At 41.9% G+C, this 17,925-nt stretch overlaps 1 protein-coding gene across 1 annotated transcript in view; it reads left to right on the top strand.

Annotated features, from left to right (window-relative positions):
* Window positions 1–17,925, top strand: part of LOC134622284 (NACHT, LRR and PYD domains-containing protein 12-like) — a 1,346,881-nt gene that overhangs the window by 1,213,639 nt on the left and 115,317 nt on the right. The window contains exons 23-24 of the mRNA XM_063467996.1: window positions 11,425–11,601; window positions 14,061–14,234. Of these exons, the coding sequence (XP_063324066.1) occupies window positions 11,425–11,601; window positions 14,061–14,234 (351 nt within the window). The remainder of the gene's footprint in view (window positions 1–11,424; window positions 11,602–14,060; window positions 14,235–17,925) is intronic.

Raw genomic sequence — 17,925 nt, 5'->3', positions numbered from 1 at the left:
CTCGCAAGAGGGCATATTTGTTCGCATGCAGAATCGTCCCCACAGAGAGTTCAGAAGCAATTTATTGCAACTTCTGATTGCTTTGTTAACACAAATCTTAGCAGGGTCTAGTCTGATGCCTTCTCTCTCATAATAGTCTTGAACAAACTTCTGCTGCTCCTCAGCAGTTTTGACATTTTTGGGGTATCCAGATGCCTGCTGCTTGAATTTCAAAAATGTTTTGACATACGGTTTAAACAGTGTGTCAGTCTTATTAGGGAAGTGCCAAACTTCAGTGATGCACACAATCTGATACCCTTTTTCAATAGCCTTTTCGAGCTCAAAGGAAACCCAAGTACCTGACAGCTGTCTCTCACTCTCAGCATGCACACAATCACTGTGCTGGCGCTGCTCTTCAGCACATGTTCTACAGAGAGGAAACATCAGCTTATTGTGGCACTTGTAGGGCAGAACAGGATGAAATAGACCCCTTGGAGGAAGCACTGTGCACTTAACAAACCCGAAATAATTTTCGACTCTGTCAAAATCATTGTATATGATCTGAGGGTGCCCTACTGGATAATCTTTTGTGCACTGAAAAGTGGGGTAAAGACTTGTAAAATCATAGTATCTGATCTTTTCAGCTCCACCATCATCGACCTTGTGGTACAGTTTCATCGCATTAGTCCTACCCCCAAACAATGCATCTCTTGGGTCCAGAGGCTCAGGCTTTTTGTACTTGCACATAAAGTCCTTGACTGCCTGATCAGTCGACTTTAATGATGACCAATCACACCCCCACATGACCACAACATTAAGACCGTAATGCATTCTTAGAGCATTCACCTTCTCACAACTTGCATGATACAACTCGCCATATGACAGTTTGGCGGCTGGGTTAACATCACTCTCTGGGTAGCAGCGGAGACAGCCGTGATAGAAACACCCAAAGAATTCATATGCAGTTTTGCTGGAAGCATTAAATCCATCGACAAAATAAGGCCCAACTTTTTGTTCACCGCCTCTAAGAGCATGCTTGATAACAATGTTTTGTCTGCAAGCTTCATATTGAAGCCATTCAAGAGACACGTCTGAAAATGTCTTATTCTGATCAACATAGGCACCATGATGAGTCAATGCCAGGGTGTCTTTTGGAAGAAACAAGGTTTTGAAAATCCCCATGCAGTATGATGCCAGTGTGGCGTGTGAAAATGGATCAATCTGCGTGCACTCCATCAAGGTCTCGCGGTATATTTTACAAGCCATTCTCAACACTTCGCCATCATTAATACAGTACTTTCGCATTTCAGCCTGCAAGTCAAATGGTTTCTCGCAGACAGAGTTGTACCATGTCATAAATTTCTCCTTTTCACATTCAGTCATTTTTTCATACCCGTAAAAAGACGGGGCAGGATAAGGACCTACATAGAATTCGTTTGCCCTTGTGTTAAATGTGTGTGGGAAGAAGCCTTTTTCAAGGTCCTCGAATCCTAAGGCAGAAGGTGTTTTGGACAAATGCATGGGCAGAAAGCTAAATGAGTCAATCCATCTCTGATCATAGGATTTGTCATACATTAGAACGACGCGACTCCCTCTCATTGTTACACCCGGAGCAATACCTTGTTTAACGAGGTATTCTAGGAGAATATAGATATCGAACCCAGAAGAGTTGTGAGCTATAAATGTATATCCGCGGAATTTAGGCCTTCTGTAGTGCCCAACGAATGTAGCCACACAATTTAATGTGTTGAAACAGAATTTCTTCCCATGCATATCCATTGCACACACAAAAATGGCCTCATGCTTTCCGTCATGATATCGGGTCTCAAAATCATATATTATGTATTTTTCATCAGGTTTTTTCATTTCAGTAGGCTGAATAAAACACTCGTGATTCATGCTGCTGGCTACCACGCGTTCTCCACAGAGTGTACATGCACTTGGGACGCATTTGTGTTCTGATTTGTCTGACTTCCTGTATACCGTGCCGCATGTTTCACAGTATTTCATATGATCACACGGTATTAGTTTATGCACCGGTTCTACTAGTTTGTGCTGTTGGTAGCAATGCTGTGACTTACAGATACGTTTACAGTCTGCACATTTCACAGTCTGTGACGGGTAGTTTTGACACAGTGTAAAGCATACATTGCATCTGAATTTACATGCGTGGTGCAGTGGAGTCTGGTATGTACTATAACAATAATTACAAAAATAGCCAGCACCAAAAAACCCTGTTGTGCTTTCAATGACATAATAATGACCGTCGTGTAAATACATATATATGGTTTGAGGGTGTGGTGTGTCATGTGTTTTGAAACACTGTAGCTGTTTTCGCCCTGCAGTATGGTGGAATATAACGATTTTAACATTTAGCTGTTTTTCAAAACTGCTGACATTGGCGAAAGAAACCTGCTGCCTGGGGTCGAGCCCTGCATCAATGTGTATCTGCTTTGCACAGAGTAGTTTCTCATCCTCAGACACCTCAGCGTTGAGAGCATGTGCCAAGCACAGACAAAAACACAGGTTGTTATTGCTATTTTGAGGATTATACAAATGTCTCCCTTTTTTTAGCAAGATGTCATCATAAGCCACTTTCCCTAATCTCAAACGAACACCGCCGCTCCTGTTATGAGCAACTGTGGCGATAAATTCAAGTTCGTCTGATGCTATAGACTCGTCATTGCTTTGAAGCACCTGCATGATTTCCTCAAGGAATAAATCTGTATTATAATCATCATCTGATTGTAACACACACTGCACATCACTGGCTAGGGATGGTCCTCGTAACACAACATTCAACATGCTGCCTGATGGGGCATCTTGTAGGGCTTGGTCAATTAAATTACCTAAACTCTCTCGCACCCTGCCGGGAACCTGTTGCAGATTATCTAGACCGATCTCTCTAAAATCAAGACGCTGGCGCAGTTCTCTGGAATTAAAATGAGGCATGTCCCTACTCCTAACCCCACCGCTAGCATCACCACCACCGCCACCAAGCTGCACAGTGCCACTTTCATGCGTATTATCTAATACATCAACAGCTGCATCAAAATCATCACTAGGAGAAGGCGGATGCTCATGAGTGTCAAAATGGTCAACAGAGGGCCCGACATCAAGACTACCAACTACATCAGAATGCGCAGTAAGAGGCGATATGAGATCATCAAATGTCAACGTTTCAATTTGACCAACGGAGGGCTGAGCAATAAGACTTTCACATGCATCAGAATGCGCAGTAGGTGACAATGGAAGGTCATCATCAACACTGTCAATTGCTTGATACCAAAGTGCAGATTGTGAAAGAAGCTCATCAATGTCAAAATGCCCTGCAGAAGGTGTAGCATCAATATCACCAATTTCATCAAACCATTCTGTAGAGGATTGTGTGTGATTGCATTCACCACCGTCATCACCCGCATTATTAGCACTGGCAACATGAGAACTAGCAGGTAAAGATGTAGTGCAAACAGAAGCAGAAACAGCAGAGTTAGTTCGGGATTCATGTGTCTGACAAAGCGCTTTTAATCTAGTAGTCAGCTCTGCACATCTGGTTCTAAAACTGCTAATGTCAAATTGGCCGCTATTCCTTAGACTGCTCTCTGAAGGAATATTACCAGACGCAATGCTTCTAATGACAACAGCAGCGGTAGAGACAACAGAGTTAGTTGTGGGTGCAGAGATCCTACAAAGGTCTTTTAATCTGTCTGCCAGCTCAGCACACCTGATTCTAAAACTGCTAATGTCGAATTGATCGCTATTCCTTAGACTGCTCTCTGAAGGACTACCATCAGACTGAGCACATCCATCACTGTTCTTGAATATTTTATTGGGTGGTTCTGAAGACATTTTTTTTTCTCTTAATTTGCAGTTGCTAAGGTGATTGTTGATTCTGATACCTGTAATAAGAGCTCTGCAATGCTTATGTCAATTTCTTTTACCCTAAAAACAACCCCCTCAATTTCTTGTATTTTGCTCAGGATTAGATCCAGTTTTTGCCTGTCTTGATGAAGAAGGGAATGGAACTGCTCTAATTTTTGCTGATGTTCCTGGAAAAAGGTTTGGAGTCGGTCTAATTTTTGCTCTATTTTTTGGTGATGTTCCTGGAAAAAGGTTTGGAGTCGATCTAACTTTTGATCTGTTTCTTTCTGCTGATTGAGAAATTGTTCAAAGTATTTTTGTTGTTCGAGCTGATGCTGAATAAACACACGATCACCGATGGCAAATGAATTCATACAAGCATTATAGGCTTCAAGCATGTCAGTATCTGAGATTTCTGCATGAGTTATTTCTACACCCGGATTTGTAGCCTGTCTGAGACATGTAGGAATAGTAGGCAGAACATCATTTGAAGAAGAAGAAGAAGATGTCTCACCGGTGGGTGTACTTGTATGTTCCCTTCCCAACACCGCATTAAAAAGCAGGTTGTGTGTGTCTCCGTCTACCCTTGCGCTGAACTTGTTGATGCCGGCATTTCTTGAGAAAATTGGCTGGTTGGATCCATGATTTGCTGAGTAAGGAGTCCAGTCCTCTGACCAGTGGATATTCGCTATGTCATCCGAGAAAGGTGGTTGACTGCTAAACCTGGAGAAAAGGATTAAAATATATATATTATACACCCGAATTATAAATTGATAGTTATTTTAAATTATGTGTATTGTTAGGCTTTTTATATTTACCAGATGTTCTCGTACTCTGACGTATGGGAATTATCAAGAGGCCTCTCCTGGTTTTGGGCTGGAGGCAGCGTATCAGGGGAGTTAATCCAAACACCACCTACAATCAAACTTTTGGTTTACAAAAAGAAAAAACGCTTTTTTTGAATAATAATAATAATAATAATAATGATAATAATAATAATAATACTATGGCAAAACTAAGCATGCAAATAAAACAAACAAAAATGCAAGACTTACTGGGGTCCATGTGTGATGTCTTTTGCAGCAATTTGTTGGTTTGCAAAAGAGTCGCGTTGCTGGCGTTGAAAGTAAGAGAAATTCCCGCTAGGCTACCCCGGGTTTTTAAAAAGTCAGTTTTGGGGGGCGGGGATGCGCAAGAAAAAAAAAAAAACGTAAGCAGAACCCGGCCAATAAAGTTGCAGTGTAGAACAGATGGGATGAAACTATGTTAAAAAGTTTCTCCTGAGCCAGATAGCTTGAATTGCGAATTAACTCATTTAAAAAAAGAAAAGAAAAAAGATAACTACCAACTGATAAACCAAAATACACAGAGCATAATAACCACTAATTAAATAATGCGTTGCGCATCTGTGTTTTAAAGAATGTCTGGAAAGCCTTCGCGTATTTTTGTTTTAATTATTTTAAAGACATGCATATGTTTAATGCGGTTTTGTTCCCACCTCCAATAAACATCGCACAGAGCAGAAGGGAGCAAAATGAAGCGAGACCGTGCCGAATTAAAAAAAAATATATTTAATGAAAGGGATAAAAGTTTGGTGTCTCTCCACACCCTTATTCGCTATTTCTTGAGATAAACGGCGTTTTAAAGTCTGAAACATCCAACTACCTAACTACTAACTGTAGAAAATCTGTGCAGAGTTCAGCCAATAAAGTTGCAGTGTAGAACAGATGGGATGAAACTATGTTAAAAAGTTTCTCCTGTGTCAGATAGCATGAATTGTGAAGTAACACATTTAAAAAAAAGAAAGAAAAAAAGTAAGTCTTTCCCTGGTTTTAGAATGAAAGAAAAAAGATAACTACCATGTGATAGACTACAATACACAGAGCATAATAACCACTAATTAAATAATGTGTTGCGCATCTGTGTTTTAAAGAATGTCTGGAAAGCCCTCGCGTATTTTTGTTTTAAATATTTTAAAGACATGCATATGTTTAATGCGGTTTTGTTCCACATCCAATAAACATCGCACAGAGCAGCCGGGAGCAAAATGAAGAGAGGCCGTGCCAAATTTAAAGAAAAAAAAAAAAAACCTTTCAAAAAGAAAATTATTTAATGAAAGGGATAAAAGTTTGGTCTCTCTCCACATCCTTATTCACCATTTCTTGAGATAAACGGCGTCTTAAAGTCTGAAACAGTCAACAATGAGTTGATAGAAACAATGCAAGGTTGGGGAGTCGCTTAACTAACTGTAGAAAATCTGATTATAAAACACACTGCCGTTTCAGCTTGATTTTCTGACAACAAAACTCTTTCTATAGAATAAAAGACAAAGTCATTCCTGTTTGTGTAAATTTACCGTGAAAAGTCCGAAATGCCTACAGCGGCTGATGAACCTTTAATTAAAAAACACCCTGCTAGGAGGAGACAGAGCATGCGCAGTGGGACCGCAGGAAGTGTCCCTTTTCGGAAGAGTGAAAGCGCGTACATGAGAGTGCATGCGCGCGTGCTCGTACGTGCACAAGATGTCAGTTTTTAAGCTCGGCAAAGGGGGTGTGGGGGGCAATGCCCCCAGGCAAAACCCCCCTCCCCTGACCCCCTGACCCCTGACCCCTCACCCCCCCACCCCACACCCCCACCCTTCACCCCCCCCCCAAATAGGTATCATATATATTCTTCTCACCTTCTTTGCTTCCCCTAATATCTGCTATCATCTATTCTTCACTTTCCACCGGAACTGTTCCTGCTTTACTCAAAATTGCTGCCATTACCTCAATATTGAAAAAAAAAAAAAAACGGTCTTGATCCCAATAATTTTGAGAATTTTCGGCCTATTTCCAATCTACCATTCCTGTCAAAAATTCTTGCCAAAATAGTTGCCACACAACTCCACTCACATTTAACTAATAATAATCTGTATGAACAGTTCCAGTTTGGTTTTCGCCCCTCCCATAGCACTGAAACAGCACTTATAAAAATAACCAATGATCTTCTTGTAGCAGCTGACTCCGGTTTACTCTCCATCATTATACTCCTCGATCTGAGTGCTGCTTTCAACACTATTTCTCACTCTATTCTTCTCAGTAGGCTAGCCTCCATCGGTCTCTCCCATACTCCACTAGCCTGGTTTAAATCGTACCTGTCTGATCGCACTCAGTTCATTCAACTCAAATCCTTTACTTCTCAGCCCTTTCCTCTGATCACTGGCGTGCACCAGGGATCTGTCCTGGGGCCCCTTCTTTTCATTATCTACCTTCTACCGGACACATTTTCCGTAAATACAATATCCAGTTTCACTGTTATGCCAATGACACCCAGCTTTATCTGTCCACTAAACCTGATTCTGCTCTTCCCCCATCCTCTGTTTAGCTGAACTAAATTCATGGTTCTCTTCTAATTTTCTCAAACTCAATAGTAATAAATCCAAGCTTCTCATGGTAGGCACTAAATCAACATTATTCAGAACCAACAGTTTCTCTGTTACTATCAATAACTCGGCGCCCTTCGTTTCTTCCTCTGTGAAAAGCTTGGGTGTCATCCTTGACAGTACTCTATCTTTCAGTTCACACATTAATAATGTTACTCGGTCTGCATATTTTCAATTGCGCAACATTAATCATCTCCGTCCTTTTCTCACCCCACATGCCGCTGCCACTCTTGTCCAAAGCCTTGTTACCTCCCGGATTGATTATTGTAACTCACTTCTTTTTAGTCTTGCTCAAAAATCCATCCACAAGCTCCAACGCATCCAGAACTCTGCTGCCCGCATTATTACCAGGACCCCTTCTATCCACCACATCACTCCTGTCCTGCAGCAGCTTCATTGCCTCCCGGTCAAATATTGCGTCAATTTCAAAATACTCTTGTACACATTTGAGACTATTCATCATCTTCTGATCTGGTTCAGATCACACCGCCCCATCTCGATGTCTTAGATCTTCTTCTTCCCTTTCTCTCTCTGTCCCCTCCCAACGTCTTGCCACCATGGGGAGCAGGGCTTTCAGCTGCTCTGCTCCTCAACTCTGGAATTCCCGACCTCCTGATTTAAGAAATATCTCTTCCTTCTCTTTCTTTAAGTCCCAACTCAAAACTCACTTGTTCAAAATAGCTTATCCCACATAACCTCTCCACTCTGCTATTTTAAATTTGTTTTATGTCATATGCTTTTATGATTGTGTAAACTGCTTGCTTTTATGTTGCTTTTATTATTCTACCATGTACAGTGTCCTTGAGTGTTCTGATTATTATTATTATTATTATTATTAACATATTATCACAGATGGACTCCACAGGAGATCTCCTTTATGAAGAAACTGTTTGTCCAACAGTGGGAAATATTTCAGAGAACATCTCAGAGAATATCTGGGAAGCAGAAGCTAAACATAATAATAGAAGAAAAGCAAAATAATCCTGCTCTGAGCATCATTTAAACATCATTATCAGTAAAGGCTTCCAAAGACTGCTCACCTCTCACACTTAGTTAAAGATACTGGTGCTGTCCACAGATCAGCTGACCTGCTGGGTCTCCATGATCAGCTTTGTTTCTTGGAGATAAAGGCTGAGCCCTTTAGAGCTTCAGTTCTCCAGAGCAGCAGGATGTCTGAGGTCTGCAGAAACACAAAAACACAGCAGCTAAAAATAGTTGTTCAAAGAAAACGAGGTGGGAGTTGCTGATTCCTGAGCTTTGATACTGGATTTGTTTCAGTAGTTATTACCATCACTGCTGTAGGAGCTACATTTAGTCACAGCTGATTGTCTTCTTTGACCAATCAGAATGACCTCTGTTGTAAAAACAAGCAGACAAAGAACCAATGAGAGTGAAGAACAGGATAAAGAGCTCCTGTGATGGTGGCAAAGAAATGAGCAGCAGACGGCCGTCTACATTTTGTAGCAGTTTACAGTCACCAGGGGCGCTGTTACAGCCATGCAGTCAGTGGGCTGCTCTGCTTGTGCTGTTGTTGGTGAAGCTGAAGGGAAAGCAAGTGTTAAAATAATGAAAAGTGTCCACTGCAGCCTCCATCTGAGCTTCTCATGTTCTTCTTCTTTTATCCTCCATGTTTGTGCTGAACGCTGCTGTCACTATCTTCCCTGTTCCCACTCACTTTCCAACCAATCAGTATTGGAGCACCCACAGCGTCATCCACACCAGAGATGGGTAGTAATAGTTACTGTAATCATATTACTTTTTTCAAGTAACGAGTAAAGTAAGGGATTACTATTGCAAAAACGGTAATTAGATTACCATTACTTTCTCGTAAGCACGCTGCGTTACTGCATTACTAAAACCATGAGTTTTTTGCGAGAATGTCTCATGACAGTGACGTAAGCGAGTGCGAAGTTCGTAACAACAGCTGTGTGCAGATCAACAATGGATAATATATCAAGTGCAGGACAGAGTATGAGCGTGCAGCGTTTAAAGCGTGGAAGTACTGACCTTACTTTGAGTTTGATTCCATAAAAAGTGACAAAAACATTAGTGTCCGCTGTTCACTGCGTGGGAAGAAAACTTCTTTTTACAGCGAAAAAAAACCCCTTAACTTCCAAGCAAGCACCGAGTACACTACCAGGGAATGGGAAATTCACAGAGAAACTCGCGGATTCTTCCACTGACCACTGCGGCACACCTGCACCAGGGCAAACATCTGCCTGCTATACAGGTGAAAATAGAGCAATAGGACCACTGAGTCTTTGATTTTATTTATTTTCAAAAAATATTTTATTTTATGTGCTGGAATGTGCAGAAAATAGGTTTAAATGGTAAACAAATTTCTTCCAACCAGAGAATGTTGCATATAATTTAATTTTTGCTTGATGCATAAAGTTAAAAGATTAAAACTAATAAAACAAGTTTTAAAAAGAGACTTTTCAATTTGGTTACATATTGTATGATGGATTATGCAGAAAAAGTAGAATTGGGTTGAAAGATCTATCGCTTTATCACCTATTCAGGTTGTAAATTGTGTTTTTAAAAAGTAACTAAGTAACTAAGTAATTAATTACTTTTGAAAATAAGTAATCAGTAAAGTAACGGGATTACTTTTTGGGGAAGTAATCAGTAATTAGTTACTGATTACTTTTTTCAAGTAACTTGACCAACACTGGTCCACACTGAGCTTTGTTGTGAGAGCGTGGACTCGTCTGCAAACATTTCAAGTACAATAATCAGCTGTGCATGCGCCCCAAGCATCAGCTTCAAGCTCACCAAGAAGTTTAACAGGAAGGATGACTCGTCCATTAGGCGTCCAGCTGTCCGTGACCGTGTCCACAGCAGAGTGCGACCGAGGCTTAATGCTAACACCCACACATGAAGTTAATACCACCACGAGCAGCTGCTCAGTGGATTTGGAGGAGACATGTCTCCAGCTACTCACAGGCAGTATGCAGAATGTGGATCTCCACAAAGACTCTGGAGACCTCGTCCCAGACTCTAAATCCACACTTGTCTGCACAAAACTTCTCACATGTTTTTGTCACAAGTGTCTTCTAAGTGGTAAATGGCTTTGGGGTCCTTAGGACTTTAATAGCCCCCAAAGCACTTTACATATCCAGTCATCCTCCCATTCACACACTGGTGATAGCAAGCTACATTGTATCCACAGCCACCCTGGGGCGCACTGACAGAGGCGAGGCTGCCGAACACTGGCGCCACCGGGCCCTCTGACCACCACCAGTAGGCAACGGGTGAAGTGTCTTGCCCAAGGACACAACAACTAAGACTGCCCAAGCCAGTGCTCGAACTGGCAACCTTCCGATTACAAGGCAAACTCCCAACTCTTGAGCCACGATCGCCCCTGTGAAGTGAAGCTACCATGTTCAGGTCCAGCTTGGAGCTGCAGTAAATGAGTGATCCATCCTCACAAAGCAACACAGACACCAGATATGCAAACACAACATCATACAACACAACCAGGAGAGCCAAAGAATTCTCTCTGCGTTTCTGTGGTTGATGATGTAACCTTGTTGTTCTGCACTTTGGGACCAGAAGAGGAAACTGAAACTCTGTGCAGAGAGTTCAATGGAAGCAGCCAAGTGTTGTAAGTGTCTGCTGTACAGGGATGCTGGTTCAGCTGTGGCTCAGCACAGTTTCACAGTGTGACTCAAAAAAAGCAGCATAAAATAAAAGCATGATGCTTTAATCAGTGTGGAAATAAGAAAGTTTCCTCTAACGTGACAGACGCTGGAGATCTTTCACTCACAGCTTTACAGTTTCAGCTTCAAACTTCAGCTTTTTTGTGCAGCTTTAGTGTAGAGCCTTCACCACAGTCCCACTGTTGGCCTCCTGGACTGGGAGTTTGTTTCGTTTTGGACTCTGATGTTTCCTATTCAGAGCTTTTGATTTCACACAGTGACACCAACAATTTTTCCTGTTTTTATTATAAATGTAAGACTTTTATGTGAAAAATTAAGAGTTTTTTCTCTTGTTGTGTTTGTTTGAAGCTGCTTTCTGTTGGCTTCAGCTGTTCCGAGTTTCCATTTTCTAAACTTCTACATTCTGAACCTTCTTCAGCTCTGAACAGATGATGAACACTGAATGATTTCAAGCACACACTTTGTCTAATAAACTTACATCTTTCATTCTTTATACAGATTGAGGAGCTGTGGTTTGTCAGAGATCAGCTGTGATTATCTGGCAGCAGCACTGAAGTCCAACCCCTCCCATCTGAGGGTGCTGAACCTGAGCTCCAACAACAACCTGCAGGATTCAGGAGTGAAGCATCTGTGTGGTTTTCTGGAGAGTCCAGGATGTAAACTTGAAACTCTGAGGTCAGTCAGCATGTTTTAGTTGTCCTGAGATGAATGGTAAAGTCTGTTTTCTTTTTCTCTGGTTTAGTGCATTGACTGTAGCAGAACAATGTTCACATTTCAAACCTTCAAAGAAGAAGAAAAATCCTCCACTGGATAATTCACTGTGAAACTCTCAAACTCTTCATTCCACCTTAAAGTCTGTCTGACACTGAAATCCAAACCAAAATGGCCGTTTGCTTTACAGACAGCAGTCCAACACAAACATACACACATCATCCAAAACACAGTCCAACATCCAAATCTCCTCCACTGCCAGCATGAATGATGGGAAAGAGAAGGAGGAACACTCTGACATTCAGGGTTAGAATGAGTTTCATGAAGCAGACTGTGAAGATCAAAGCTGCTACCAGCTACCAAACTGCTAACTGGGAAATTTCAGGCCATCTATGAATCATTTTTCCTAACTGTTTACTCAGCTTAGGCTCACAGGGGTGGAGCCTGTGCCCTAGCTGTCATAGGGCAAGAGGCGTGGTCCACCTGCACAGGTGAGCAGTCCATCACAGGGCCAACAGAGAGAGACAGAGAAGCACTCTCTCACATCCACACCTACAGCCAATTTAGAAGCACCAATGAACCTAAGCAGCATTTCATTGGACTGTGGGAGAACATCCAACCTCCACAGAAAGGCCGAGCTGACCAACGAGCTTCAACCTACAACCTTCTTGCTTTAAGGCACTAGTGCTAACCACTTTTCCCCATTTCAGCCCAAATCCTCCATTTTCCCTTTTCTGACTACAGGCCAGCTCCACTAACACTTTCTCATCAGACACTGCCACCTAGTGGAGGACATCTTAGTTCCATTTGAAGCTTTAGATAACAGTTAGTTCCTTTAAAAAGAGGTGGAGGTGATGGGGCCAGAGGACCATCATCGCTGAGTGCCATAGGACTCTTAACATTTGTTTCCATATGCTGGAAGCTTCCTGTTGTTCCAAGGAGGACTGGAAAATGTGTGAAAATCTCCCAGTCACTTCCTCACAGAACACTTCAACCATTTCCCTGCCAAAGCATCAGGACCAGGGCTTTTTCTCTCTTTGTTCCCACTAAAAGATTCACACACAAACACCTCATCAGAGTGTCTGTGAAGGTTCTCAGTCATCCAGGTCATCGTAGTCAAAGGAGTTTGCAAAGAAAAAGCGTCTGGACTTCTTTAAGTTGCTTGAAGACGTTTCACCTCTCATCCGAGAAGCTTCTTCAGTTCTAAGGTCACATGGACGAGAGTCCCAGATTTAAACCAAGTGGAAGTTTCCCCCCAAAGAGGGACAAAGGATCCCCTGGTGATCCTCTAATCACATGAGCCAAGGTGTGAAAGTGGGTGTGGGACCTAATCAGCCAGGGTTTCGGGTGTGCTCATTGTGAAACCTGGCGCCACCTTGTCATGCAAATTCCTGAGGTCAGATGGCCCAGGATGTGAGTGGGCATTAAGGCATCTGGGGAGGGAACTCAAAACTGGTTTATAGATGGCAGACAGTTGGTGTCGTACACCACCGCCTCTGTTCAAAGATGGTCGCTCACAGTGGACATAGATTTTTTCTTTCACTCCTCTTTCAAACCATCTGTCCTCTCTGTCCAAAATGTGAACATTGGCATCCTCGAAAGAGTGACCTTTGACCTTTAGATACAGATGGACTGCTGAGTCTTGTCCTCATCAGAGTGACTCTCAGAGCTAACAGCCCTGTCTTAAAATCACAAAGCTCTTCATTGAAATCAATGATATCAAAGTTGGAATCAAATGAGTCCAAGTCTTCCGCTGATTCAGCATCACATTCATCTTTGGAACTTGTTCTGCATCCCCACCATGGACTTCATTCCTTTCCAAGCCAGCCTTGAGTGTCCTTTATTCTGCTTTACTTTTACACCTGATTTTAGCTGCTTTGTCTCTCTTTGAACAAGTTTCTATGCCTCAATCTTTTTCTACTCTCCTTCATAACAAGACAGCTTCTTCTTACTGAGAACATGTTGGAGTGATTTACTAATTCAGGGATGGATATTAGGGATAATAGTTCCTGTTTTCAAAGTAATCCCCATTTTTCCCAGAAAGAAATGTAAGTAGAAAAAGATGATCTAAGTGAGAAAATGAGCCTTTAAAAAGTCCCAGTGGGTGCAGTCAAAGTAGTCACTCAGTTCCAGTATAGTTTGAGTCTTGCTGGACAAACTGGAAGAAATGATTCATGGACTTAGTCACAGAACAGAGATTCACATCTCCAAAATCAAACTGGCTGCATCAGGGCATATAGTCTGAAAACTCTGCACAGTTTCCTGTTTGAAGCTGCTTCCTTTTGGCTCCAGCTGTTTGGAGTTTCCATTTTCTAAACTTCTACATTCTGAACCTTCTTCAGCTCTGAACAGATGATGAAACACTGAATGATTTCAAGCTCACACTTTGTCTAATAAACTTACATCTTTCATTCTTTATACAGATTGGAGGAGTGTGGTTTGTCAAAGATCAGCTGTGATTATCTGGCTGCAGCACTGAAGTCCAACCCCTCCCATCTGAGAGAGCTGGACCTGAGCTTCAACAACCTGCAGGATCCAAATGTGAAGCAGCTATCTGATCTTAAGCAGAGTCCAGACTACAGACTGGAGACCCTGAGGTCAGTAGAGTGATGGAGTGAGTGGGTGGTGCTGTCAGCAGTATTGTACTAAACACAGTCAGTATGAAACAAAGATCCAGTGTTTCCTGTAAAGTTGCAGCTTCTCAGTGAAGCTGTGAGAGGAGAACGGTGACAGGCTTCAGGATTGGACACAAACACTTCCTGTTTCTCACCTTTATGGTCACCATAGTAACGGCTGACATGCTCTGATCAAACACTGTCAACAGCCAATCAGCTCTCTGAACAAAGCAGCACGCAGACCAATGACTGCAGTCATTTCCAAGTTTAAAGCAGTGAAGAACACAGTCTGTAGGTGAGAAGAATTTAGTGAGAGCAGATGTTTGAATGGAATTCCTCCAGTTAACAGCTGGAACCGTCCATCTGGATTGTTGGGCTTGTTGTTGGGGTTCCTACAGAGCTCAGAGTGGACACACCAAAGTTATTCTAATGAATGAAAGTCCAAACTAAAACTAGGAGTGAAAAACATTTTCATCAACCTCAATAAAAATCCAAAGATTAGAAAAAGTGAAGCAACAATGAGTCCTAGTACAGTCCCAGCACTGAAGTCCCTGCTGCTCTTTATACTGGATGTGCTGCATCACTGACTGACAGCTGATGAAGAGTCTCTGGAAACACTCGTTTATCTCCTCTGTTCTTCCTTCTTCTCTCTGCAGGTGGAGCTGATGATGGTAACAGGACGGTGTGTGTGCTGAGAGAGGAGGAGCTGTGTCCTGATGATCCAGAGAGGTTGAAGCAGCAGCAGCTTGTGTGTAGAGACGCTCTGACTGGGCCATGTTACTGGGAGGTGGAGAGGAGAGCTTCATCCAGCAGTGACTGACAGAGGAATGAAGTGCAGATGACTGTCAGTGCTGCAGAGTGAACTGCTCTGAGAACAGCTCCACTGTCAGACACAATGTAGAGTCCAGCATCATCCCTGTGTGTCCCTCTGGATCTGACAGAGGATCATCAGTGTATCTGGACTGCTTTGCTGCTGCTCTGTCCTTCTACAGTCTCTGCACAGTCTCTGTCTGACTCTGGCTTCAGACCCTCCTGGATCAAACTCACCTGGAAAGGCTATCAAACATCTCTGAATAATAAACATTATGTTTTTAGAAGATAAATATCATGTTTTCGTGTGTCTGTGCAGTTTGAGCCTCAGGATGAATCAGTGCTTAATGTTTAATGTGGATACTAATGATTAATAAATGTGCTGATTGGAATCAAAGAAACGACTCGGATTGAATCTGTTTCTGCATCTCTCTTATGTGGATCCAATCCCGGGCTCCAGTTTCTGCCCTCCGCCTCACATAAGTCACCCAGCACAGCAGATTTCCCATTAAATATGTCTGTGAAGGTTCTCAGTCATCCAGGTCATTGTAGTCTAAGGAGCTTGGAAAGAAAAGCGTCTGGACTTCTTGAGTTGCTTGAAGATGTTTCACCTCTCATCCGAGAAGCTTCTTCAGTTCTAGGGTCAAATGGTGGAGAGTCCCAGATTTAAACCCAGTGGGAGTATCCCCCCCAAAGAGGGACAAAGGACCCCCTGATGATCCTCTAATCACATGAGCCAAGGTGTGAAAATGGGTGTGGGTCACAATCAGCCAGAGTTTCGGGTGAGCTCATTGTAAAACCTGGCCCCACCCTATCATGTGATTTCCTGAGGTCAGATGACCAGGATGTGAGTGGGCGTTAAGGCGTCTGGGAAGGATCTCAAAACTGGATTATAGATGGCAGACAGTTGGTGTCGTAAACCACCGCCTCTGTTCAAAGATGAACGCTCACAGTGGACGTAAATGGCTTCTTTCACTCCTCTTTCAAACCATCTGTCCTCACTGTCCAAAATGTGAACATCACATTGTTACAGCTTAAATTACACAAAATGTCAGAAATCTGCACTGTCATGAACAAAAATTTAAACCTAATTTTTCATGATTTGTTGGATTAACCGTCTGAAATATAGCTGCCCATTTTTGATTCCTTTTGAGTTTACGTTTGTATTTCACCCTCAAATTGTTTTATTTTTTTTTTCCCTTGCCTTGTTTGGTATTGTTCTTTTCAGCTCAACTGAATTTTGTTTTTTTCACTGACATACTGCATTAGTATTACTGATCTAAAATCACACAGAGAACTTAAAATCTTAGTAGTATTTTTTACTGTAAAAACCCCACAGACATGTTGAGTAAATATAAATTGTACACTTTTGTAAACATATACAATAATTTTTCTAAAAATAAGCAATAAGATGTCCCACAAATGATGTGTGCCAGTAAAAAAAAAGTTTGTCCACCAAAAGACAGAGGAGAACAGCACAGGGACAAACCTGCAGGCCTGACAACAGGAGGTGTATCACTCCGCTGGTTTTCTACTTAGTGACAGTGTTTACACTGCAGTGTGCCTTAGTGACATTCATTAGTGCCCTCACTGACACACAAAACAACAACGACTACACAACGACTACACAACAGAACAACTACACAAGACAACACAACACACTAAGTATACACTCCACACTAAACGTCACAAATCTCCCACATCTAAAAGCTCTCTCTCACTCGCTTGCTCTGTCTCGCTGCTGTTACCGTCACTCCCAAAACTTTTCCCTCTTCCTAAACAACCAAATCCCACATGTTGACTTTTTTTTTAAATTGGTCGACATGGTACATTTTTCCACCGATAGGAAAGAGGTGGCCTTTTCCCTTTCTTTACTGTTTTCGTGCTGTCCTTAGAAAACGCTTAAAACACACACACACACAAACGTTACCACAGTATTTAGTAAAAAGCGTGGCTTATATATATTATCATAACTGTGGATTTACTGGCCTGTAATTAAAATTTAAAAACTTTGAACTCTGAACTTTCAGTGTGAGCTGAAATAGACACTCAGCGTGGCTGCAGCTTGTTGCTATGTCAGCTTAGATCAGTCATGTGATTTGGAGGTGCAGCGTGTCCGTGGACCACAGAGGGTTAATAACACTCACCTTCATTCCATTTCCAGAGTGTAACAACCAAACACCTTGTAATATTTAAAGAAATTAGGTCACTGCTGAACTATATAACCATCATCCTTAACATTACATTAATTATCATTTCATCAAAGTGTTTATTGAAGCTGCTGGCATTATGTTATAAGTTATATTATAGGGGTTATCATAATCAAATATTAACATGTTTATTACAGGTGCAGTTATAACTACTTTAAAATGATTGAGTTAATATATAAATATCATAACTCAGAGCCTGAGTATATGGTTACAGTAAAATAGTAGCTGAGCCAAGGCCTGAATGTATTCAGCTTCTTGTGGTATTTGAGTTTGCTTAGTTACAGGTGACGAAAGGATGTCCAGTCCATGGGGACCTCAAAGGCCTGAGATCTTCACCATATTTGGATGGATGGGGAACTTCTGTGTCTGCAGTTATCTCTTAAAATACATGAATGTTCTGTACATGCAAATTATGTGCTTGTAAACGCAAGAGGGGGCGTTACAATACCCTGATGTTATAAAAGCAATCTAGAGTGTATTTTGGGCAGAGATGTACAACTGATGTTTTGCAGTTTGCACCTCTCCACGCTGCGTGCATTCATTAAAATCAATTGTTTGACCGACCTCTTCTGGACCATCATTGTTTTACTCTCGTCCTCAATTTCGAACCCGTAACATTTGGTGCATTGGCCGAGGGTTGAGAGAGGGAGAAA

Source organism: Pelmatolapia mariae, linkage group LG3_W, assembly GCF_036321145.2.
Source record: "Pelmatolapia mariae isolate MD_Pm_ZW linkage group LG3_W, Pm_UMD_F_2, whole genome shotgun sequence".
Classification (NCBI taxonomy): domain Eukaryota; kingdom Metazoa; phylum Chordata; class Actinopteri; order Cichliformes; family Cichlidae; genus Pelmatolapia; species Pelmatolapia mariae.
This window is presented reverse-complemented; position numbering and strand designations above follow the sequence as displayed.